Source organism: Pimephales promelas, chromosome 14, assembly GCF_988280905.1.
Source record: "Pimephales promelas chromosome 14, fPimPro1.hap1.1, whole genome shotgun sequence".
Taxonomy (NCBI): Eukaryota; Metazoa; Chordata; class Actinopteri; order Cypriniformes; family Leuciscidae; genus Pimephales; species Pimephales promelas.
In genome coordinates this window covers 4,296,376-4,323,200 of record NC_142782.1, presented here as the reverse complement: position 1 = coordinate 4,323,200, position 26,825 = coordinate 4,296,376, and the positions used below count along the sequence as shown (strand labels likewise).

General features: G+C 39.2%; 1 protein-coding gene across 1 annotated transcript in view; it reads right to left on the bottom strand.

The window, feature by feature from the left end:
- bin3 (bridging integrator 3) overlaps window positions 1-26,825 on the bottom strand; it is a 75,982-nt gene that overhangs the window by 26,924 nt on the left and 22,233 nt on the right. The window contains exons 4-6 of the mRNA XM_039674602.2: window positions 26,391-26,452; window positions 23,345-23,481; window positions 12,987-13,027 (exon numbers count right to left, since the gene is read on the bottom strand). Of these exons, the coding sequence (XP_039530536.1) occupies window positions 12,987-13,027; window positions 23,345-23,481; window positions 26,391-26,452 (240 nt within the window). The remainder of the gene's footprint in view (window positions 1-12,986; window positions 13,028-23,344; window positions 23,482-26,390; window positions 26,453-26,825) is intronic.

Sequence of the window (26,825 nt, the reverse complement as noted above, 5' to 3'; positions counted from 1 at the left end):
GTTGACTTAAAGGGATAGTTCACTTTGAAATTAATTTTTGGTATGTTTTAGCTTACCTCAAGGGCATCCAAGATGTAGGTGTCTTTGTTTCCGCAGTATTTTCAATTTTGATATTTTTCAGTCAAACCGTTGTTGTCTATCAGTCATACACTGGAGGCTACGGGGGTCCACCTCAAAAAGCATGCACAGAGAAGTCAAAATTAAACATGATTTAATGACTTGTAAATGTAAGTACACTTTGATGGCCTAAGACACGAAACGAGCGTTTTTTGTGAGAAAACGAACAGTATTTATATCGTTTTTACCTCGTGTAATCACAGTGATCTGAATCAGTTTTGCAATGTCCAACTGAACCGAACTGAATCAGTTCAATGTTACGCCGGAAGTGATCGCTTGCGTGTGACGTCACTCAATATTTACACAGAGATTTCGGAAGTTTTTCCTTTTACTAAACATATTTTGTACGTAGACGAAACGTACTAAACGTCCATTGATACCGAAATCGTCTTTCATTGAGGTTTCCCGTATATCTAAATGTTTAGTGAAAGGTAAAACTTCTGAAATCTCTGTATAAACAAAGAGTGACGTCGGCGCGCAAGCGATCACTTCCGGCGCATGCGCAGACCGAAGCGTCTGTGCCGTAAGATCATTTTGTCATGGCTATGATTATACAAGGTAAAAACGATATAAATACTGTTCGTTTTCTCACACAAACCGCTCGTTTCGTGTCTTAAGCCATCAATGTGTACTTACATTTACAAGTCATTAAATCATGTTTAATTTGGACTTCTCTGTGTATGCTTTTTGGTGGACCCCCTTAGCCTCCAGTGTATGACTGACAGACAAGAACGGTTTGACTGAAAAATATCAAAATTAAAAATACTGCGGAAACAAAGACACCTACATCTTGGATGCCCTTGAGGTAAGCTAAAACATACCAAAAATTAATTTCAAAGTGAACTATCCCTTTAACTCAGAACAGATGTAGACATCCCTGTTTAATTGATCCACGTTTAGTTGGTGTTGTGGTCTACCGCATAACTTAATCGCATTACTTAATCCAGAGCAGACACTTATCTCGGTTAAAATGTGGTTTGGGAAAGGGTAAAAAACACAGGCCGTCGCCCAGCCTCTCGGGAAACTAGTGTCGAAGTTGCATGTACCCCATACACACCGTTGACCATTTAAAACTTAAAATGACAAGAAAAAACCGAATGAAAACTGACCAACTGCAATGCATTTCAATGGACGTGGAAGCAGAGAATGTCCGAGTGTATTAGGATTGGCTAATCGCATTTGAGGGCGTGGCTTAGCCATAGGTCAATTCGAGTCTTTAGCCATTCTCAAATGGTTCTTGACCAACTAATACTAACACTTACCTTTTCAATATTCGATTACTATCCATTTTTCTGTGTACTGTGCTAAGACAGAGACTTGATACAGCACTTGTATACTGTTGCCCTCTTCTCTTGTTGGTCTGATTGCTTCTATTGTTCTCCTAATTTGTAAGTCGCTTTCGCTACAAAATGTTAAATGTGTTGTGTTGTGTGTGAGTGTTCTGTCATGCTGTGCGTTTTCGTCTACGTAATGAAAATCAATGGTTTTGGACCACATTGACTTTCATTGTATGGACAAAACAGATGAAACATTCATCAAAATACCAACTTTTTTGATATCCAGAAAAAAATAATAATATGATAAATAAAATTTGGTGGTGATTTATCCCTTTAAGTCCGATCACTTAAAGAAGTCTCTCCTCAGCAAGTAAGATTTGAGGTACTGTATCATCCATGGCTGTAGCACAAACATTACAGAACAAGTTCAGCAACCACGCAGAATACTTACTGTTTTGACTTAAGTAAACCCATATATATGAGCAATTGTTAGTGGTGTTTGCCAAGACAAGCGTCACAATTACCAAGTTATCTCTCCATGAGACATATCAGAAGAAAAAAAATCCATCTCGTCTTGACAAAGACTTTAATGAACCAAGTCAAAACAACCTCCCCCTAATGCATATCGCCCAGCAGATATAATGGAGTGCTACTCGCGCAATTCAAAACTGCTCCTGACTTCTGTTAGCGCAGACAAAACACACACTCGCAGCGAGAGGAACGCACTCACCTGGTTTAGAAATGAGTTATCACATTAAGAGATCCGACATCTGTCTGAAGCCATTAGAGTTTCAACAGCTTTTCAGAAGGATCACATTATAAATACTTTCCTCCCATGAACACTGGGAGAACAACGAGAAAGAAACAAGAAGCGCTCATCTATTCATGCACTAATGGAATCTTGTCTTTCATGGTATCTTGGCTTATGGCTGATTAAATGTGTTACGGCTCAGCAGAAAACAAAGACGGTGTGTTTTAAGGATTCCACTGGAGGCGAGACCGAGACGTAGCGATGGCTAAAAGAATGCGGTTTTGTTTAAAGCTAAACATGAGATTTCTAGCACACTTGATATGGATGCATTCTAAGTTTGAAAGAGTCCATGTTGTAAAATCTCTTTTTTTCTACCTTTATAATACACTGACAACCACCAAAACACACAGGTGGGAAAGAGAAAGCCACATGATGAATAAAAGTTCATCACATGTAGCTTTTCCACAAGCTGAGAGAAATATTAAAGGAGTAGTTCACTTTTTAAAAAAAATTGCTGATAATTTACACCCAAATGTCATCCAAGATGTCCACGTCTTTCTTTCTTCAGTCGAAAAGAAATGAAGGTTTTTGATGAAAACACTCCAGGATTTTTCTCCATATAATGGACTTCAATGGGAACCAAACGGTTCAAATGAGAGTTTCAGTGCAGCTTCAAAGGGCTTTAAACGACACCAGGCGATGAATAAGGGTCTTATCAAGCGAAACGATCGCTCATTTCAAAAATAAATAAAAAAGTTTAAGTTTCATAAGCACAAATGGTCACCTTGCTCTGTTCTGTGATGAGCGTTCGTGACTCTCCTGTTCGAACTCGTTCATCAAAATTAACAAATCTTTTTTCGAGTCATGACTCGAGGGGTCCTAGATAAGACCCTTATTCATCGTCTGGTGTCGTTTAAAGCTGCACTGAATCTCTCATTTGGACCTTGAACCATTTGGTTCCCATTGAAGTCCATTATAAGGAGAAAATCCTTAATTTCTTTTCGACTGAAGAAAAAAAGACGTGGACATCTTGGATGCCATGGGGGTGAGTAAATTGTTTTTTTAGAAGTAAATTACTCCTTTAACATATGTAGGTGCACCGTCGTGTCATACACACAAATGCAACACCACATAACATGAAAATAGTACAATAAACATTCACCTAAAAACACAAGATGTAACGTTAAACCCCAATGTACATTACTGACAACAACAAAACTAAGATGATACATAATTAAATAACTTAAACCTATTTAAATAAAAAATCTGCATTTGTAAATCACTCCCTATAGACCTTATGCACCAGAGAAACGTGGGTGCCGTCATCTTTAGAATATTGTCTTTGAACTTCCGGTTTCGTGGTCGCTCTGTATATTTCTATGGCATTGCTGTAGAGGAGTAATTAGCTGGTGAAGTGGATTCACTTATTGTAGAGTTAACAAAAGTTATCATGAGCATTGTAATGTTTCTCATAAGCATTGTAAAGCAGATGTCTTAACAAATGTCGACCAGGAAATTTTTTATGAGCAGTTCATTCATACCTATGCAAGATCCCTGTGAAAATACAGACCGGAAGTCAAAAGACAACGAGCGCAGCACTGAAAAGGGGTGGGGCTACATAAGGTCTATAAAGCCTACTGTTTCATATTTATCATTACTGTATCAATCAAAACTTTGCTGAAAAACCTGTTGCACACAATCTACACCATGCCTTCCGTCTTCTGATTGAAAGATTATACTTTTTTAGCAAGTAAAAAGGCCTTTTAGTATAATTGTGAACCACGACTTGAAGGGACATGTTTTACGTGTCTTTCTGCCGTGAAAACTTTAGAAAGTAAACGTGATTCTTTTGGTTTTGAGGCGAAATATGATCTTGTGAGATTCACTCGAGATGTCTCCAAGCAGTCATATTTAGAAGTGGTCAGCTGTAAGTTTGCATGTGTATGTGTGAGAGTGTGTATGCTGCTCTGCTGTTTAAAGCCTCTTCTGTGCTCATAGTATTTGCGTGTACATGAGTGTGTGTGTGTGTTTCTGGGCTCGAGGCCACGGTAAGAGCCTACACACACGTCCGCCACACACCCACCATCCAGCGGAAATGAGAACCATTCCGTCCTGCCACCAAACACACACACACACACACACACACACAACTGCATGTACACTTTACAACACCCCCCCCCCCACCCCCACCCACTAGAATGTACTTTCTATCCATCTTCCTATGACTCGTCTCACTTTTTTGACACACACACACACACACGACAGCTGTACGGCTTTCACCAGAGTGGATGGAGACCAAACCCTCTTTGTGGTGAATGGTCAAGTAATAAAAAACAAATAATTATTTCTTACATAATTGAACAAAAATCAGCACATCCTTTAGGAACGAAAGTAGAGCAAGAACTTCCTCAACACACACACACACACACACAGAGGCGTTTGTTAGGAGTGTCTCCTCTTCCTTGTCTCTCGTTAAGGCCTGCTTCCTGTTCCGGCTCCTCCCACGAGAGAACGAGGCATGGAATAGCACTCATGGGGGCGAGAGAGGAGTGGAGGGGCGGACAGCCAAATAAACTTTCCTCCAGACACACTCTTTCATTCAGGACAGACCTGCAGCCGTCAGACCATGTCTCATATAACGCTCGGCTCTTTTAATGCGCGCAGCTGAGAGGAAGTCTGGCGACCCGAAAGAGAGTCATTAACACACCTTCGACATATTTATTAATTGCAGCAGCCTGGATGTAGTTGTTTTATGCAATAAACATATATCAGTTCCGACTGAAATAGAACAACCGCAGATTGTTTCCACCGAGGACACGCAAATTGATTCCAGGTGTTTAAAGATAATGACACAATTCCAGCCAGCATTCATAACTAACTTAAGATTACGCATATATATGGAAAGTCAATGCAAATGTGATTCAAACGACAGTCTATTCCAGGACAGATGTTCGGTGGAAGATGTGGAAAATATTTGATGTTCGACATTCCAATGGAATAAGAAAGAGATTGAAACAATGACGGACAAAACAGCTCTGCTCTAAATCCTCACTGTCTACTCCATACTTACCCAAAGCAAAGCACACGTGGCAGCAATTCCACACCTGATACAGAACGCTTTATTCATTAGACTTAACACATGTCCACCAGACGCGAGGTGATGCTGCAGCATGCGATAAAAGCGCATTGTCCATGTTAATCAGAGTTTCTGTCCAACGAGTGACAAGGGATTCTCTATTTTAGGGTGTGTTCACACTTGCAATTCAGTTCTCTTGGTTCTATTCATCCGGAACCATATAAACACATAAATTTAGTGTGACCTCAATGCTGTGAGTTTGGCTAAATGTGCTCGTTGTATGCATCAAAACTATGACGAGAAGAACCAGATATTCTTGAGCTTTCAGTCCTTTTTAGGGTCACATCGTCATGTTCATGTTGCATCGATCGAACCACACCTGAAAAGGTGATTCTCGGCAGTGCCGTTGCAGGTGGGGTGCGAGGCCCTGTGCAAACTTGAAATGCAAGACTGGGTCAAAACAAATACAGCGCCGTTGCACAATACCGTAATTGCACTGCAGTTATAAACACGATTTTTACTAATTGGCATATTTCAATGTTTTAGGCCAATTCTTATACGCCCATTCGTACAGCCTCAAAACAAACGGGGCGACCTAACACAGTCAAGTTAGCTCACCGTTATTAGGTGATTTAAGTCATGGCCATTTGTAGCCATTTGTACTTTCTTCAATTGGTCTAATCCAAAAAAAGTGTAAACAAGGGGGGGTGTTCTGAAGACAGGCTGTTACCTGTGAAACAGGGGTGCTCTGAAAACACCCCCGTTAAAAATTAGTGCTTTCCACCTGATAAAATTAATACGTCGAAAAAACGACCAATCAGAATTTTGGTTGATCCAGAACGTGTTGACCAGGAAATCGACTGGGAGATTACAGCCCTATGAAAAACCCGCTTAACCCTTCGGGGTTGGCGATTACGCCGGCGTGATCAAGTCACATGTCCAGTTTAAGACGTTGAAGCATAAAAACAAAGTCACGTTGGGCGCTCCCGTCCACTTCTGTCGAAAGTGCTGACTTGAAATTCTATTTTACTTTTTGTTTTGTGTTGATAGACCAAGTAAAAACGGAGATATGATCATTTAAACTTTATATTAAAAAAATATACGCGTATATTGACGCGTTCGTAAAAGAATGCAATTGCATTTATTCTAATAACTTTGGCGGTTTTTGTCATAAAACAAAACGGAGAAAAATGTGTGAATCTGCTGATTCTGCTCTTCAGGCTGCACATTTTACGGAGTCAAGGAGGAGCCAACTGAGCAAAGACGCGAAATTGAAAGGCAGGAGATTTACGGAGTAGAGAGACATGTACGTTATATATATATATATCAGAATCAGAATCAGAATCACTTTATTCGCCAAATGCATCAGCAGATGCACAGGAATTTGATATGGCCATCAGTTACACACAAACTCACACACACACACACACACACACAAAATAATAATAATAATAATAATAAATATAATAAAATTGTCAGAAGGGCTAATTCAGCTATTTAAAAGGGAAATGGCTCTTGGAAAAAAACTATTTAAATGGCGTGAGGTCCTTGTCCTCACTGCTCTATACCTTCTCCCTGAAGGAAGCAGCCTAAAAATGTCACTTGCTGGATGAGACTGATCAGCAGCAATTTTAGCTGCCCTCTTTCTAACTCTGGCCTCATATAAGTCGTTAAGTGACAGCTGCCTCTGTCCAGTCAGCCTCTCAGCTGTGCGCACAATACGCTGTAGTCTGACCTTCGCCTGGGCTGATGCCGATGCAAACCAGACAGTAATGGATGCTGAAAGAAGGCTTTCCACAGTGGCCCTGTAAAATCTAGTCCGAACAGAGCTGGAAACGTTCAGTTTATTTAACTGTCTCAGAAAAAACATTCCACTATGAGCTCTCTTAAGAATGGAGGAACTATTTTCCTCCCATTTGAAGTCATTTGTGATAACAGTGCCTAAAAATGTAGTTGACTCCACCCTCTTCACAACAGAGCTCTTGATAGTTAGAGGTGGAAGGGAGGCGGGTGCCCTACGAAAATCTATCACCATTTCCACAGTCTTTTGCTGATTAAGCTCCAAGTTGTTCTCATCACACCATGCAACCAATTTTGACACTTCCTGCCTGTAAGCAGACTCGTCATTTCCCTTAATAAGGCCGACTAATGTGGTATCATCTGCAAATTTAATCAGCTTGATGGAGCCATTGTTGGAAGTGCAATCATTGGTGTATAGTGAGTAGAGAAATGGTGACAGCACGCACCCCTGCGGTGCTCCAATGTTAGTGGTCTGAGGATCAGACATGTGCTGGCCAAGCCGCACATACTGTTGTCGGTCACTAAAAAAATCCATAATCCAGCGACAAATAGAGGATCCCACCCCCATCAGTGACAGCTTCTCCCCCAGTCGCTCAGGTAGAATAGTGTTGAAAGCTGCCCTGAAATCCACAAACAACATCCTTACGTAAGAGCCAGGAGAGTCAAGATGGTCCAGAGCATAATGCAGTCCTAAATTGACCGCATCATCTACCGAGCGGTTTGCCCTGTAAGCGAACTGAAGTTGATCAAGATAAGGAGCTGTGATAGGTTTTAGATGTGACAGAACCAGCCTTTCCAGACATTTCATGACCACTGATGTAAGGGCCACCGGTCTGTAGTCGTTAAGGTCCACAGCTTTGTTTTTCTTCGGCACTGGGATAATAATTGATGACTTAAAACAACTGGGAACCCTGCATAAAACAATTGATTGATTAAAAATGTCCGTAAAAACTGGGGCTAGCTGACTTGCGCAGTGCTTCAGGGTGGCAGATGAAATCCCATCAGGGCCACTCGCTTTCTTTACATTTTGTCGGCGAAATAGCCGATACACGTCCTTCTCCTCAATGACAATGTCAATGTCAGCTTGATCCTGAGGGGCAATGTTCTCCCCCTCTCTAAATGCGACACCCCCGGGAGGAAAAAAATGAGGGCACAGATTTTTCTCAAATCTTGTATAAAAAACATTAAATTCATTGGCCAGTTTAGTGGATGGAGTGACTAGTTGTTTTTTATTTTTGTAGCCTGTCAAATTCTTCAGCGACCTCCAAGCTGAAGAGGAGTCATTAATGCCAAATTGTTCCTCCATATTCATTTTATAGGCACTTTTTGCTTTCCTGATGGCTTTATTTAACTTTTGTCTGGCCAGCCTGTATTCATCTAATTTTCCTTCTCTGTAGGCCTGTTCTTTGGTCTCCCTGAGTAGCCTATATATATATATATATAAAGAGAGAGAGAGAGAGAGAGAGAGAGAGAATATTGCTAGTTTGAGTAGATTTTGAGAGTAGTTTAGGAGTAGTGTAGATAGTTTAGGAGTAGTTTGGGTAGTTTAGGAGTAGATTAGATAAACTGTTTTGAGGAGTGGCACAGATAAAAAAAACAACAACAAATTTTTGTGTTCATTTTACCTTTTATGTGGTATATTTGCACTATTGAGGAACCCCATGAAAGCCCTGTAATTTCGCTAGCTGTGTAATTGTACATGAAGTGTTTTGTAGTTTCTAAGCAAAAAAGAAAAGAAAAAACGCCTATTGCCACAGTTGCTTTTTGCTGTATATAGTTTCATTTTATCTCAATTGTACCTTTTTTATGTTGTATTTGCACTATTTGGGAACCTTCATACTCTGGGAATGCAAGGCCTTAAATATAGCTCTCTGTATATTGGTGTGTACAATTTTTTTTAAAAAAGTGGCAAAGCTAAAAAGAAAAAAAAAAAAAGAAAAAAAAAGCCTATAGCTACACTGGCTTTTTTGTAAATCATATTTTTTTTTTTGTATATAGCTTGATTAAATCTGAATTTTACCTGTATATTTTGACATTTACAACTTGTGTTCACATTTTAAACCTTTTAAAATGCTTCATTGAGCATGTTTGTGTTTTTTGTAGTAGAAAAGCTATAATATTTCTATTCGGATTTTGTGTTTTTTTGTGTGATTTTGGGTCCAGTATGTTGATACAGTACGTCAAAGTGATAAACTAACTGTCTGGTCATATACTGTAGGTGAAAATTGGTATGATAAACATTTGTTTATGTTGCAAAATTAAAAAATAAAAAAGTACTCAAAAAGGGCCAAAATAGCCCAAGACTCCGAAGGGTTAAGGCCAATTTATACTTCTGCATTGAGGGGACGCCGTAGTGTACTGCATAGGCTACGCACGTAGGCGACGCCGTCGTGAGCATGTATACTTCTGCGTTCAGGTCTTGGTTGCTTTGCAGTACTGCTCCGAAACGCTAGAGGGTTTTTATGTTCCACTGTGTTTAGATTCCTCACAGCTAGGTTACTACAAGCAATGGCGACTGAAAGAGAGCGGATCATGTTGGACTTGGTGCTTATTGAGGTGGAAAAACAGTTAATTTTAGTGAAATTACTAAAACTAAAAGGCAGAAATGAGAGAAGACGTCGGAGGAGGTGGTACATGCGGAAATGCGTAGGAGGAAATGCGATGCTACCAAGCCGACCAATCACAGATCTTGCGGTTCGCATCGTCGCGACGTATAGTTAAATTTTTGAGGAGGTGCGGGTCAGGCTACGGCGAAGGTATGCGGTAGAGATCGGCGGTATGGTACGCGTCTGTGCGTATGCTACGCCGTACTTACTGCGCGCACCCTACGCAGAAGTATAAATTGGCCTTTAGGCATTATTGCGAGGCCCCCTAGTGGCGCGAGGCCCTGTGTGGTTGCACAGTTCGCAGAGCCCTTGCGACGGCTCTGATTCTCGTTCTGCTTGTTTGGTGTGGACCAGGGTTCGGATCGCAGCGTTCACACTAATTAAAATGAATCACACTAACAGAGCAATCACGCCAGAGTTCAAACCTGCCAAATGTGAACACACCCTTAGAAACAGTTTCCATTTGTCTGATGCCACGGCTGCAACAACAACAAACTATGACAGTAGGCGCGTTTCCATTACAGATTTGCGCAACACTTTGACGATATTTTCTACATGTCGATAAAAAACTATTGCGAAATGACAGTGTTGCCATTAACCCATGGTATGCGACTAAAACGTCTCTTTTTCCTCTCGCGATAAGTCATTCCAAAAATCATGGCAACAGCCGTTGGTTGGTTTATAGCCTATATCACAGCCACCGCACAGACATTAATAGCCTAATTATTATTAATGGAAGGAGACGTGGTGTGTTATCCAAGCATTAATGCCAGGGAGAGACACTGAGTTCCTGGGAGTTTCTCCCTTATTTCTGCTTCGAGGTCTTGATTGTGGCATTTCTTTGAGGTTTAGAGTCCAGTAGGCTATTCCTGTAATTATCGTTTCTTTAATAAATTTAATAAAGAACTCTGTCTCGTATAATGTCCAAACGGTCAGTGTACTTGTATTCGTTTTCCTTTATTTAACCTGTAATTTGCAAAACGAAAAAATTAATGGTTGTTGTATTTTTAAAACGATAACGATATGTATCTTTTTATATATAAATATATATATATATATATATATATAAATATATAGACTTTTTACCCCTTTATTAGACATTTAAAATATTCACAAATTAATATGGAAAATCAATGTAGATTTTACTGGTTTTCTAAGGCCAAATTAGGGCGGCAGTGGCTCAGTGTTTCATGTAGGTTATCTACAAACCGAAAGGTTGGTGGTTCAATCCCCGGTTCTACCTGACCAAGTGTCGAGGTGTCCATGAGCAAGACACCTAACCCCAGCTGCTCCCGACGAGCTGGATGGCGCCTTGTATGGTTGACACCACCGTCGGTGTCACTCGTTGGTGAATGAGTGTATGTATGGGTGAATGAGAGGCAAATGTAAAGCACTTTGATGGCCATTGGGTCAATAAAAGCGCTATATAAATGCAGTCCATTTACCAAATTAGAACCTGGAAATTATATTTTTCCCACATCTGAATGAGAAGAGCCATACTAGGCTATATAAATGTGTCTGACAAAAATAACAAGGTATTTTAATTGTTTATTAATAAAGTAATGTTTTCCTAAATCAGTGTCGGCTAAAAACATATCTCCATCTCCGGATGCACCTTTTGAGAGAAATGCGGATTACATAATCAGAAGGTTTTAGCTTTCGATTCGAATTTGTTCATTTTAAAGTGGACATTTAAAGCTTTAGTCTATAAAGGCTATATTTGGTTTCATGAAAATGCGCCTGATTGTTTTATTTTATTTTACAAAAGCACAATGTTATCTTGTTTTTGTTATTAAGTAGTTGCGAAAAAATGTATCACTATTTTCTGTATGACCAGAAATGATAGAGTATTTTAAGTTGTTTCCACTGTTGATAGGACAATGCAAGTGTTCACGGAGTGTGTGCGGAGTGTGCAGCGCACTGGATGGCAGCCTCCCTCCCAGCACACACACTTGGATATGTGTCAAAATCTTGTGTGTATTTGTAATAATCTTAGCCCTGTATTATTATTATACAGGTCCAACCTGTATTATGAATGAAATGTGACGAATTGCTTTGTTCCTAATAAATGATATAATAATGATGATAATCCGCTTGTCTTCTAGGTCAGGTGACTGTAAATGCGCAAAACCCGTTTCCATTGCAGTTTTGCGAAATATTCCTTTTTCGAATTGCCTGAAAAAACTCCTCATGCGAGCATAAAAACTTTTTTTTTGCGATAAACAGGAGTTTTTGCGAAATGGACGTGTTTCCATTGAGCGTATTTTCATTTCACAATTTCAATTTGCGCAATTTGAAGGGTAATGGAAACGCAGGTACAGTAATAATCTCAGGTATTGATTATGGGCTGTTTTAATGTTAGAAAAATGCAGTCTGAGTTTGTATATCATGTTATGTGCACTTTATAACCATACTGAAAATGACAATGGGAAATTTACCTCAGATCTCACAAATAAAAGAAAGGAAACCAGAAAGTTCAAACTGTGAACTCAAGGGTATTCCATGACAAGGATTGTATCTGTCACTCTGTATTTATTAACAATGTTAAAATAATGTAATATTTCTGAATTTCATTGTGTACTTATCCATTTGCTTGCTAATGCATTGAGATTCGCCCATACGCTCTTCTGATTGGTTGTGATTTTTGATTGATTTTGTCGGATCTCACAGTCGTGTTGCATCTGGTGTGGACAGACAAATTGCTTGTTGCTGGAAGTGTATCGCATCGCAAGACTCAGTGTAACTCAGAATTGAATTCTCATGTCACTAAGCTAACTATGCCATGCTCTAAAAAGCAAAAATAAAGAATTAAAAGCTTGACAAATGCATCTTGAAGCGACGTCCTCTGCACTTCCGCTTAAATGTCAACCGATATATCGCCAAGGCCATTTTTTAATCATCACCATCGTTGATAAGGTTTGCTGTTTGTTTGATAAAAGTCGTGCCAACGGGCAACAAAAAAAATCTATACAGGTCGACCACTATTTATGTCAAGTGTAATGAATGTGGATGTGCACCCGGCAATGGTTTATAGTTCAATAAGTGTAAAATATAATTTTGTTGTTGTTGATCTTTTGTTGATTCATCCACTGGAGGTTTATGGATTACCATCAAGGTTGTATGAGATTCAACATTCAGTTCACCTATTCACTTGCATTAAATGGGCTCACAGAGAAGGATTATTTTTCTAAAAATCTTTGTGTTGATCAGAAGAAGAAAGTCTCATATAAAAGTCTCATGATGAGAGAATTAGCATTTTTTGGTGGAGCATCGCTTTAATCTGCAGGCTAAAAAGCCAGTGTACTAGTTTCTGGAACAGAACCGAAAATGTTTCGATAAAAAGCAAAACGAGCACTCACTTTTTCAAAGGGTCGATCACAGTCTTCTGAATCTGATTGACCTGCAAAAACAGAAAAAACAAACACATTAGCTGAAAAAGATGAATCGCTAATAGCTGAATGACAACCATCAAAATAAATTACATTGATCATTACGGTCGAACATCACAAAATAAATGAACCGACATGCCAAAAACTTCTCAGTGAAGCTAATTGGCAACAGGATATGACATGACCCCCACGTTTAGAAGATCAACAGCTGACGCCCCTTCCCTATCAACGCGAAGCGCTGCTCAAATGAGAAGTATGGAGGAAAAGTTTGTGACGTTGTTTCTTTATTGTGCTCCTGGCCCGAGGAAAGCAGCGAAAAAGACGTGAATATTAATCGAGCAGTGAATACAAAAGGCAGGAATCGTCGAGGGACGGCACATGAAAGCACAGCCCCGACTGCAGTCGAAAACGCTGAGAAGGGTGGGCCGCCGAACAAGATGAAAGTTCTCTGCAAACAAACATTTTTAACAATAACAGTTTATATTCCCCTCGTTCCTCCATCCATGTGGTGTCAGGGCTGAAGAGGAGGGGGAGGAAGAGGAGAGGATGGAAGGGGGGGTGTTTGAGTTAAATGGGTGTAAACGAACGTCGCATCGCCGCCTCGAGCCCCAAACCAACAAAGTCTTAAAAGTCACCACACAATTAAAATCTTAAACTCGCAAAACATCATTTACATAGCAGATCTGAGATGTCAATAGGATGTGGTTGGCTGACAGAATGCTAACCTAACCTGGCAAACAATGCAAGGAGAGAGCAAACAGGGAACGGTAAACCAGAGCACAAGCTGACAGGCCCATCAGAGGCTTGTGGCTTATGGAGATAATCAACAACTCACTCGCTATTGAGAGCTGAGTCAGTCACTGAGAGCAAATAAACCTCGACCCAAGAACACGATGATTCATTAAAGACGAGCTAGGAAAAAATAAATAGACTCAATTCACTTTCTTAATACATCTTTCTGATCTTAAACTGAGGGTTAGTTGTAGCTGTTCATTAACCTTAGACCTAACTATAACTGACCCAATTTAGTTTCTTAATACATGTTTAAGGTTGTATAATTGTGGTTAGTTGTATTTGTGAATCAACCCTAAACCTAACAAAACAAACAAATAATTAAATGAATTTTGGTCTTGACATAAATCATTGTAAACGTATTGTTAGTTGTACATTAACCCTAAAGGGAAAGAATAAATTAATTTACTTTAATACATGTTTATGTCTTAACATAAACCCTAAACAAACCATAAACCCTAAATTTGTCTAACCCTCTGGGGTTCTTCGTTTAACAGTCACACTCGGGAACTTCGGGTCAAAATTGACCCAAAGGGCGGGATTCATATTTAAAAAAAGAAAATCATAATTTTTTTTTTACTTGTTTTTTTTATAATATTTTTTTTTTCTTTTTTGGTGTTTTGAGAAAATTTCAAAAATAAAAAAAATTATAATTAGTATTAATGCAATAATTATGACCAAATTTTCCCCCATTAAATATAATAGAAAAAAAAATATTTAAATTTTTTTATTTTTTTAAAGCTGTATTTCATTTTGGAGTCAAGCCTAGGCCTCATAAAAGCAATTTGTGAAATTAGATGGATGCCATGGACAAACTGAGCTTTTTAAAAATGCAAAACGCATGTATAATCTGAATTTTTTGGTGTGTTTGTGTGTGTGTGTGTGTGGATGCGTCTGTTTTGCACTCTTGATGTTTTATAGATTCACCCCTTCACTGTTGTGTGCTTTTTTTCAAGATCGTTGCTGATTTGTAGATTGTACGCACAAAAATAAAACTCAGTATTTTCACATTTTTGCCAATTTCCCATTCATTTCCTATGCGGGACATTTTTGACACGAAGGTCCTGAGTGTGACTATTTTTTTTACGACCACAAATCCTGTCCCCAATTTTTTTGGGTGTTCATATACCAAGTACCATTAAAGTCACCAAGTTTCGGACCATTCCGATGAAGCTACGATTTTTAACATTTTTTTTTATTTAAATGCTTCGAGTCATTATTGACCCGAAGAACCCCAGAGGGCTAAACAAACAAACAAATAAATTCAGTGATATACATTTCCTTTTTTATTTTCTATATCCAATATTTCATCTCAAACATGCTCTTCACTGACACTGTTGTCTCCAGTAGGAAAGCTTTTTAAATTTTAAAACATTTTATTAAACAACAGAATTGCTTTGTGTGGTGGAAACGACAATAACCCTAGGACATTCATTATCTGTGTAAAAAACATCAATTATTTTAGCGCAATAAATTTAAATGCATACTTTAATAGATTTTCAGGCATTTAAATAAAAGCTTGTCTTTTTACTGTAACCTTCGTATTAATAATACCTAAAAAAATTATCAGTTTTAATAAAGATCAGCCTCTGTCTTTATGAGTTGCCCTGTAGATGAAGAAACAACCAAATACAGATAAAACATTACATACAAAGGTATATAAAGCCAAAAGTACACAGCATTGGAATGGAGAGATACAGTAGATGGTGGGAATGATGGGGAAGTATATCCATATGATGAGAGAACAGCCTGAGGAAAACACTCCAGTGAGAGAGTGTGTGTGTGTGAATCAGGGGCCAGAGATCAACCGCACACACAATACATAACACCCAAAAATACATACAATGCATACAAACCCTGGAAAAATCAATATTCCTCCTCACCATTATGGCTGCTAGTTATTAAACATTAAAGTCTCTAGAGCCTTAAAGCTGCTAAAACACGACTTAAAAATACCCAGTGAAGGCCTAAAATGAAGCTACACTTCATCATAACATCTCAACATTTCCCTGCCTATTTGTATCCACCCCGGGGCAATCCATCTTACCCTCGACCGAGAGCTAAGACAACGGCTTAGTTATCTTTATATAACCCAAATATGATTTGCTTGGCTACCGTGACAGAACCTCTCAATCTGAAGAACAGGGGGAGTTTTTGCAGGTTTGCTATGTGATTCATGGGAGTCTTATTAACCATTCAAGCATCCTAAGGAGGGAAATTCACACACCAGCACACTGCAAAATGCAGAGCTGAAAAATCAGCTGTGCTAACATCTCTCGTCGCCCACGGATGGAGCGCCGTTCGCCTGCCAAGTGCCCATACAGTAGAGTATGAGAAAACGGTGCTCAGGCGAAGAGGAGAGCGCTGTAGAAAGCATTTGGCTTTGGTGAATCTGACAGAGGGGTCAGCGCGGAGAGCAAGGATATTTGCATCAGGCTTCAATCTGCTATTTCTGAGACCTGCCGAGCTGCGGATTGCATTACAGCTAGAGGCACTCGTGGCGTGTTCTACACTGGCGGGGGTTTCGACTGATCAACTATTGCTGGCTTTGATTATCAGCTGACGGCAACCGCATTCAAAAAATAAGAAGTAAATTACTGTAAAGATCATCAGGACAACAAAAGAATACATTTGTATTATGAAAATGGGATCAAGCGGCAACATTCTAATCTGAAAAATTAAGCCTACCCGGAAGTGCGAAAAACTGCGATACATCGAAAATCCGCTAGAGGGAGCTCCCAAAAGGGAGCAAATCTCAATAGACTTGATGTTAAAATGTCCGTTTTCACAGCATAAATTCATGTTTACGTTTTGGTCCCATGGACTTTTATTGTATTTTTCGATATGAGGGGCTTCAACTCGTTAGTTTAGATCATATTTAGATATAAAATGTATGACAAATAAGGGCGGTTAACTTTGATTGAGAGCTGATAACGGGCTGCGCCGAGTGGAATTTGACGTCTCGGCCGTGATCTGACACAACACATCATACCACCTCTGTATCCTTTCTGAACATTTGTATTTTGGATTTCCAAAGATTTTCCAAGATGGCGCCGCCCATACCCCCCATAAACAGCCTCAGAACTGTTCTTCAGAAAGTCTATGGGTGACGTCACAGACGCTTTGTCCATATTTTTTTACAGTCTATGAGATGGATGGATTTTATGATTTTTTTTGTACCTTTTGTGTTCCTAAAACCTTATTTTGTTCATCTATCGGTGTTGCAAGTCTGAAGTCGCATGATAGTCGAGACTGAAATTTATGTGATTATTCCTTTCAAAGTGAGCTGTTAACACGAGAACCCTGAATAAAACTAGAAAACTGTATCAGTGACTACGTTTACATGCAGCCAATAACCCGTTCAAAACCGGGATATTAGCAATAACCCGGTCACGAACGGCCATGTAAACATCGGCAAAAACCTGAATATGCTCATATCCCGGATTTTAAATATTATACCTGGGGTACCCCTTTTCTAACCCGAATTTTTGGACATGTAACGCTTATCGGCATATCCCCATAGTGATTTGTGTTCTGCGCATGTTCTATTAGCAAGAAATCTTGGTCTTTTGAGTAGAGAAACTTATTGGCGCATACAACAATCCGCACGCAGTATACCGGAAATAAACATGGCGAGACACAGCACAGCATACTTTTGGAGCGAGCTCAGTAACGTTACCAGCTTCAAAGCGCAAACAAAGGCGATCGCTATCTGCCCCAAACTATTCATTATCCGCGTGCTGCTGCTGTTGTTGTTGTTGTCAAATTGCGTCTTAAGTTTGTCCGTACGTTTAGACGCTAAACGCGCGTCGCCGTTTACTTCGGGATATTACGATTCCATGTATACAGGAGAAACTCTCTCTACACACGCATGTAAACGGGTTATTCCTAATGTTTCAGAAACCCGAATAGTGACCTTAACCCGACTATAACCAGAAAATTGGCTGCATATGCATGTAAACGTAGTCACTGAATTAATCATAAACAAATCAGTCTAATTTGTAAGTATCGATCAGCCAGTTTATTAAAATGACCTGGTTGCATTGATTGTGGAATTAACAGCTGGAAGAATAAAGACTTCAATTTCATTCTGTTCTCACACAAAGCTGCAATATAATTTCACTGGACTTGGAAAACAGAGAAAACGTCAGAATAACTATTTTATGCTGATTTATATGATGATACAGTATTTTTTGTAGATAGGGGTGATGATGGCGTAGTGGATATAACATATGCTTTTGAGAGATCAGGGTTTGGAATCCACTGTAAGACACCAATGTGTCCCTGAGCAAGACACTTAACCCCTAGTTGCTCTAGAGGCATGCGACCTCTGACATATATAGCAATTGTAAGTCGCTTTGGATAAAAGCGTCAGCTAAATGAATAAATGTAAATATGTAGATTATTGGTCACTCTGAACCAGTGATTTATTTATTTTTTGGCACAGAAGTAAGTTGTGTGGGTTTAGATTTGGTAAACTAACCCTTTCAAGATTCTCATAAAGAACACACCAAAACATCTGAATGATTGACAAGACATGCTAATGCATTGGCTAACATATCTTAGGACAGATTAAAAGTGTGATGCATTAAAAAAAAAACAGTGTATTTCCCCTAAAAGTCATAATTAGCCTTCAATGTTGTACAGTAATAGTCTGAAAATAGTCAATAGCTGAGCTCTGAATGGTCAGCAGAATGGGTCAAAGTAGAAATTGTGCAACATGTTATAACTCTTGACGCTGGGAGCAGTGCCTTTTCACCCCATAGAGCTCAATGCATTGGGAATGTTGGCGAATGTTTGTAGTCACGTGAAGGACCCAGTTTCCAGGGCGGAGGTTGTAGGCGATAGACCGGAGAAGATGAGCACTACTCTTCTGACATGCAGCCAGTGCTGAGTGTATCGCTTAAGGGCTCTTAACCACTTTCAAAAGAAAGGACTGACTCCAATGTGGGGAAATGAGAGGGAAAAAAGACAACGATCAGTGTCAGCAGGAAACAGAAGATAGCAACGCAGAGATGGGACTCATTTGAAGATGCATGTGCACGCTGAGTGTGGAAGGGCGTGGGGTCTGCTGTGAGAAAAACTTACTCATACCCAATCTGCTGGAGGGAAGACAGAACGTACTTCTGCCAAAGTCAGAGACGCAACTATTTTTCTCGGCCAAAAGTTGAAAATAAACACGGGTTAGAAGGTGTTGCAAGGCAGAAATGAAGTTGGTCTATGGTTCATTTTTGAGATGTACAAAACAGAGAAAGTTGTACATAAACATTAGCCAACTTTGCTACTTATGGACGACTATTGGGAAGACAAACAAAAAGAGTTATTTGGAGGGAGAAGGATTGTACAGGTATTTGAAATATATCCAGTCATATTTGCGAAATGTTGGTGAAACGTGGCGGGCTAAAAAAGGTTCAATGGTTCAAGGTTCAATGTATGAAGCACAGCTCACACCAAAGTCATTTTCAAACCAAGCAGATTTCAACAGTACATTGGGTGTACAACTTGAACCCATTCCAAAATCATTTGGCCTAACCCTCATGCAAAATTACATTGATTATTTTGCTGTGAAAATTTGCACACAACAGTAAAAGTGACTGCACCTTAAGACTCATTGTTCTAGTCTTGCTGTTTTTAAGCTTCTCACGCCATCAGCGCTGCGGTAAACTCTGGGTCAACTTAAGAACAATCTCTGAGGGTGGATTGAAATAGTCTCTAATCATTTGGATGGATAACCAAAGGTTGTAGGTCTAAACCCATAAAATGTTTGAGTCATCACCACTGTCCCCTTAAAGACACTTAACCCTGGAAGATCTTAAAGGGGTCCTATTATGCCCTTTTACGAAGTCTTGACTTTGTTTTTGGGTTTTTTCACATTTTTTACATTATTACAGCTCCACTCTCCCTAGTCTGGGCCGAAGGCGCCGCTTCGTTGCGGTTTCGATGAAGCCCCTCCTTCCAAAATACAAAATGTGCTGTGATTGGCAGCACGTGTTTCGGTAATGTCCCGCCCCTTACCATAACCGCAAGCTCTACTCAGATGCAAATATAAAGGATGGCGTCAATTTCAAAGTAATTCAAGCCTGCTTCCGAATTAAGAATGTTAACAAACAAGAGGATCGTAGGGATCGGATTTCACAGGACGCTTTTTTATTTATAAATTTTTTTTTGTACATTTTAGATGTGACGTTATACATCATTTAATTATAATATTTGTCAGTACAAACAGTACTGTATTGTCACCGACTACTGCAGACAGCCTATGTCCCTTTAGAGGCTCCATAGAATGCGTTATTAATTTTCTGTGCATTCCCAAATTCGGATTTAGGCTCCGGGGCACATGCCAAGCTCAGGGAGTGTAAATGTGAGCTTTTGGGGATGTGTGTGGACATTTATTAAATGTTTTGTCTAATTTAAACATGCGTTCATTTACCAATACAAGTGCAGTACTTTTAGTGCAGTACAAAACATATTTTACCATATTCAAATCCAATCGGCAGAATTCCACTGATTTCCCCTCCACAATTAGTACAGAAATATGGAAAGATAAAAAGTGTACAGATTCTGTGTGGGCCTAGAGGTGAGTAAGCCAGATCTAGTGGCGGCAATATACGCTTAAAACATAAACATGTCTCACATTCACTTGCTTATTATGTAAATAAGTATCACTGCCTAATAAGAAGCAGCTTACAATGCCCAAATAACTTCTGGTCGAAGTGGGGGCGGAGCATATGATATTTTAAGAAGGAAAAAAGTAACTTTTTCCTCATTAAAAAGTTTTATCCCCAAAGAAATGAATAGTACTTTAGAGAAATGTTAACTTACATGAGATTACAGTCATATCATGTATTTTCCATGGAGCGGGTTGCCTCATGGGAGCATACATTTTGAGATAGGCTGAACATTAATCGGTACTGTACACTTTCGTTAATGAAATAAACATCATAACTGGCTGCAAATACTGACAACCATATCGGTAACTGAAAATATGTGTGTGATGGTGCATTCACATAACTAGGTGTCAGTATAAGCCTAATACATATGGCCAACAATAATAATGAGCGCACCAAAGCAGCCATTGGCTGTATATGATTAAGGTGTTATTCCTCTGCTGGAAAACGGCCCTCCGGGATCATAGTTCAAAAGGTCTGATATAGAATGAGGCTTGAATGGTATTTGAGGATATTTCACCTGTCCCAAAAAAACAATAACGAAACAAAGGAAATACGCCACAAACCCGTGACTTCCACTTCAGGCTAAAATAGAATAATATATAACTGTCAGCTGAACTAAGCACTTATTAGCCATCAAAATGGCAGATTTCAAAATAAATTTCGAGATAAATGGGAAAGACAAGATATGCAAAGCATTGATAATTTAACTTAATTTAACTGATCGTATAAGCTATCCTAGCGCCTGTCCCCGAATGTTGACTGTGTGTCCGAGTGAGTGGAGGGGGCATGGCTTAGCCATAGGTCAATTGGGTTTGCCACAGTGTTGCCAAGTTTGTGGTTTCCCGCAGAACTGAGGTACTTTTTAAGCTCAATCCCATTTCACCCCTTGCCCCTACTCCTTGTTTTCGAGTATACCTCTTGGCCCTTAAAACATAGTTACAAGGGCCAAGGGGTTGAAATATTCCCCTACGAAATGAACCAACCCTTCATGAACCGATATATCATCAGTCGTCGACTATGGCTCTGACGTTACGGAAGTGACAAGTTTTTACAGGATGCGGTTTTTACAGGATGCGCCGCTGCTCTTACCTTGGAAAGGTAATTTTTAGTATAGGCCAACCATCTTTTAATTTAAATGACTATATTATTATTATTATAAGAGTAAAGAAAGTGTATGGTGGTGTCATCTGGGGTTACATTTAAATGTTTAACCGTTTGCGAAGCCATCTCGCCAGTGATTCACAATGCAGTCTGGGAACTTTCTAGTAGCCCTCTGTTCGGAGTGTGCCTCCGTTAATTGGGCTATGTAGTCCTACCCCTCTTTAACAACAAGAATCGGGGGACCCCTAGACGTGAACACGCAAAACGGAGGGGTAGGGGCAAGGCGTGAGCCCAAGTTGTCTTTTTAGTAATCTTTTTTCGCGAGTTGATTCCCCCCCCTGTACATCCGATCCCAAACACCCCCCCAGAAGAACAAATCAATGGAGAATTCAATTTGGCCTCCACATTGGGCTCTTTTTGGGCAACTTTTGACTGGACATTGGGCTACTTTTGTTGTAATGACCTGGCAACCCTTGTTTACCAACCGCCATTAAAAAGAAAAGAAGAAGCTTAAATGCGCGTGACTCGTTTAGAGCCAGTGATGTCTGTTGAAGAGTGGCACACACGACACATGTATCACACAAAAGTAATTTATTTACGGTTTATCTCTAATAACACTGTCTGAACTGTTTATGCCATAATAAGTTGCTTTGGGTTGCGTCTTGCTTCGGACTGACAGACTGGAATTCTGGCACCGCAACCTTCATGCTTTCTAACTATATCCATATATATTTTTTTATTTATCTGCTTATTGTACATATAAAATGCAAGACGTTTATATCAGTAGTCCCATATTCTTAATTGACCACGCAGTCTACTTAAAAGTTTTACCATTGTAGCAGATGTTTGCATCTACTACGGTCTTAAAAATCATGTAGACCTATACATATAATTACCGTAACAATTCTTATGTTGGAATTACTCTGTACTGATAGATGACCCCCCCCCCCCACCCTTTTTTTTTCATCTGAGCCCCTACCCCTGTATACATTGTATTGATTTTAATAACTTGAATGTACTTGAAGTGTGCACAAAGCATTAGGTCAGCCCAACCTTGCTCCTGCCCTTGCACAGCTCATCTCCAACTCTAATCAAACACACATGCCTTTAATTTGTGATCCTGAAGACCTTAATTGGTTGCTTAAGGTGTGCTTAATTAGGGTTGGAGATAAACTGTGCAGGACAGTCGATCGGCAAGAGCAGGGTTTGGGCACCCATGCACTAGGAAAATACAAGTATCAGATAGGGTTGGGTATCGAGAATCGAGTATCGATTGGAACCGAGACTAACTTTTCGTTTTTCCCGGAATCGTTCAAAAGTTAAAATTTCGATTCCTAGTTTCAATATTCACAGTCCGCCGAGCGGAAGAAGAAACCGCTGAACAACACCAACGAAGAAGCGTCTACCTGAAGTGTTGGCATAACCACACGAGTCGAACATGAGTACCTTACGTCGGCGATCCAAAGTGTGGCTTCGCTTTTCTAAAAATAACGAAATCTCGGCAAAATGCAAAATTTGTGACAAAAGGAGTATTTTTACAGAAGGAGTATTTCCTTCAGAAAGGCCGTTGGTTAGCAAGGTTAGCTAAACTTTTTTGACCCTGCCTCTTAAAAGAATCGGAATCGAGAATCGTTAGGAACCGGAATCGAAACAAGGAATCGGAATCAGAATCGTTCAAATTCAAACGATACCCAACCCTAGTATCAGATCAGGAGCACAAAAATCTTGATCAGGACGCATTGTTCTTTTTCAACGGAATCTCACCTTCTCCTGATTGAACGCATCCATTCTCTTCATGGCTGTATCCAGAGCGTTCATGGACTCAAGGAAAGCCTGATCCTGCTCACACAACGGATTACCCAACAAGTCCCCTGAGATCTTCACTCCTGCTTTAGACATTGCTGGAAAACAAACAAAACCAGTTAGCATTTATCCTAAAAACACAGGAATGGCCACAACAGCCGAAAAAATCATTTTCCCCCATTGGCTGGACTTCATGTCATCTACAAACAGAATAATGATTATTGGTTTAAAAAGATCAGCAGTCACCATCTGCAAAGACGGCAAGTACTTAAGAGTGCTAAGTGGTTTTAAACATTCAGACATATGGCAAAATGGGTCTCTTGCTTATTAGTACACTAAACCATGAATAACATAATGATGATACTATTATTGACGTGCGGTTGCAGAAATGCTAAAGCATATTATTATGATGATTATTTTTACGTTTACAAAATGAATGTGTATCATATTTACTCAAATTTAAAATGGAAGACATCCAAATTCATCATACAGGGACCGAAATGAAGAAACTTTCCCCTTCTTTCTTGACTTTGCCCCAATTATCTGAAGTAAATCAAGTCTTTCCTGTGTTTGGGCTGTGGGGTGTCGAGGGGTGGATGTTTAATCTGGCTTCCTGCCTCGTGCGCGTCTGATCTGGATTGACGCTGACGTGCTCATCTGATCAGCATTCTGATTTTAAGCAGCTCTGGCAAAGAAGGCGACGGACTGTAATTGGCGTTGGCACTATTGAAGCATCACTACACGATCAGAGCTCTTTAGTGAATATTCATCATCTCCGTCAACTCTCTAACGACCCCTTCCAACCTGCACGCAACAAAGTTGTGGAGCGGTGCAGGAAATCTTTGTTCTTTTCGTTCTGTTTTGCCTGGCATCTTACAGATTCGGAACATTTCTGACCTGCCGATATGTATGGAAAGCACTTCAATATACTTTTGTTGACTTGTAGACAAAAAGGCCCATGTCTGTCAATTCATACACCGCTGATGTGCCTCCACGTGGTGAAGGCCTGATGAAGCAAGTGCAGCTGAGCGGTGTCAGTGTAACCTGACCATTGAGTTTCCTTTATAGCACAAAAATGAAGAGAGAAAATTATCCTCATGCTTCATTTCCATTTGATTGACATTCAGTAAAACGTGGTTCCTTGTTCCTTGAGTTGGAATTCTGAAATCTTTGAGTTCTATTAGAATTCTGTGCAAATCGGCATTCACCTCTTGACCTTTACATGTCCATTATTAAGTATGTTGGGATGTTGCAAGGAATGTTTCAGGTTCAAAACAGGCGTTTGTGGCACATGATTAATTCAGAAACACTCAAATTGTTTCCAAAGTATAGCGATGAGGCTTAAACATTACACAAGTACGTATGAGACATGGCCTTGACTATGTAAAGTTTCATTGTCATGACAACATAACTGATAAAACCGGTAAACCTGGTAACTTTCACACAATATGCAGTGATACCAGAAAGGGACCTGTCATAACTGTTGTGTAAAGCACCTTTTACTCCACACACACACACGTGGAATTAAAGGCTGGAATACTTTTGCCCCGATTTGCTGTCTGGACGCCCCGACGACGTTAGTTAACCGAAAATCTGCAGGCTGACTCTGGCGTTCAGAAATTCATAGCGTGTGATGGGAACAGACTCTGATTATTGAGCTTTAGACTACGATTCCATCCAGTCAGAGGATAGTAATCACGTTTGATATTTTGAGCTGGTTATAGAACACATAGATATTATTTGTGATTAATCGCCAAGCAACAATGTGCACATTTTTCGTCATGAGAGTTTCTTGTGTTTGAAATGACTTTAAAGTCTGGAAGTTTGTGATCATTAGTCGTTAACTGTATGAGGTTTCTCCAGAAGCTAATCTACATAGAAAAAATGTGAGTTTTCTGAACACAGACAGGGTCTCTGAGTGTTTAATATCAAACTGAAGACTGTTTAAGACCTGCACAAATAAAAATAATAACATACGTCTCAATCTGGGTTTATTGATTCCAATACATCGCTTTAATAATGCTATCAGTGACCCAAAGTGTAATACTCAGCTCCGTAATGCATCTTTTAATTAGGGCTGTGAAACGATTAATCGCGATTAATCGCATCCAAAACAAAAGTTTGTGTTTACATAATATAATTATTTTGTATATATACACACTCTAAAAAAATGCTGGGTTGTTTTAACCCAATTTTGGGTCAAATATGGACAAATATGGACAAAAAATGTAACCCAATGACCGGGTTTGTCCATATTTGACAATATTTGAGTGTAAATACACACACATGCATGTGTATATTTAAGAAATATTTGCATGGATATACTTCATATATATTTATACAAAATTAATATTATGCATAAATATAAACATTTGATATATTAACACATTTTTCTTAAATGTATACATGCATATGTGTGTATTTATAATATATGAAGAGTTCAGATGCAAAAGCCTCTAAGTGCCATTTGAAATTCTCTTCTAGAATGATAATTTTTATTACGCTTGTATATTTAAGTTAAGTAATTTAACTTAAATGGCAATGAAGATTACCTATGAATTGTCATTTAAGTGAAATTACAGAACTTATATATACAAGCTTGATAAAAATGATTATTCTAGAAGAAAATTTCAAATGGCACTTAATGGCAATGAACTCTTCATATACACAAAATAATTATACACACCACACACACATATATTATGTAAACACAAACTAATCATTTCACAGCCCTACTTTTTAAATATCTGTCTATATCAAAGCAGAAAATACAAAAGTGAAATAGATGATGGTTCAGTGCAAGTCTAGTGTTGATGCAAGATTATATTGACTTTAAAATTGTACACAATGGAAAGATTTCCTTTCTTTATGACCAGTAAAAGCAATTATATCAGAGTGGAGAAGTGTAATATTTAGATCAGTCAACAACGCAGCTTGCGTAGTGAGCGTATAGGGCGGATCGGCTCTGGTCAACATGAGCAAACAGGGAATCCTCACAATCACAAACCTAAATCAGCCTCTGTGCTTTTCTTCATGTCTTTATGCAGCTTCTTTGTCTGTTCTTCCAACCTAAAAAAAAAAAGGGAGGAGGGGTCAATAAAATTAACAACATTTTTTTTTTTTCACGTCTTCCATTCTTGAGAAAATTCAGCCAGAACACATTGGTCAAGAATGTATGTGGTCTACTGAACACTAATAATATTAATATGTTTATTTTATACAGCGCATTTCAGAGTACTCAAGGTCGCTTTACAATTAAGTACAAATAAACATGACATAGAATCAATAAAAAAAAAAAAAAATTTGATTTTAAAAAATGTATTGCGAACACTACATTATGGGGACAAGATGGCAAAATCCAGAATTCTTTGTGGGGATATTTTTTGGTCCCCACGACCAATCTTAAGAAAGTTCTCTGTGATGGATAGTGTAAGAGAAGAGA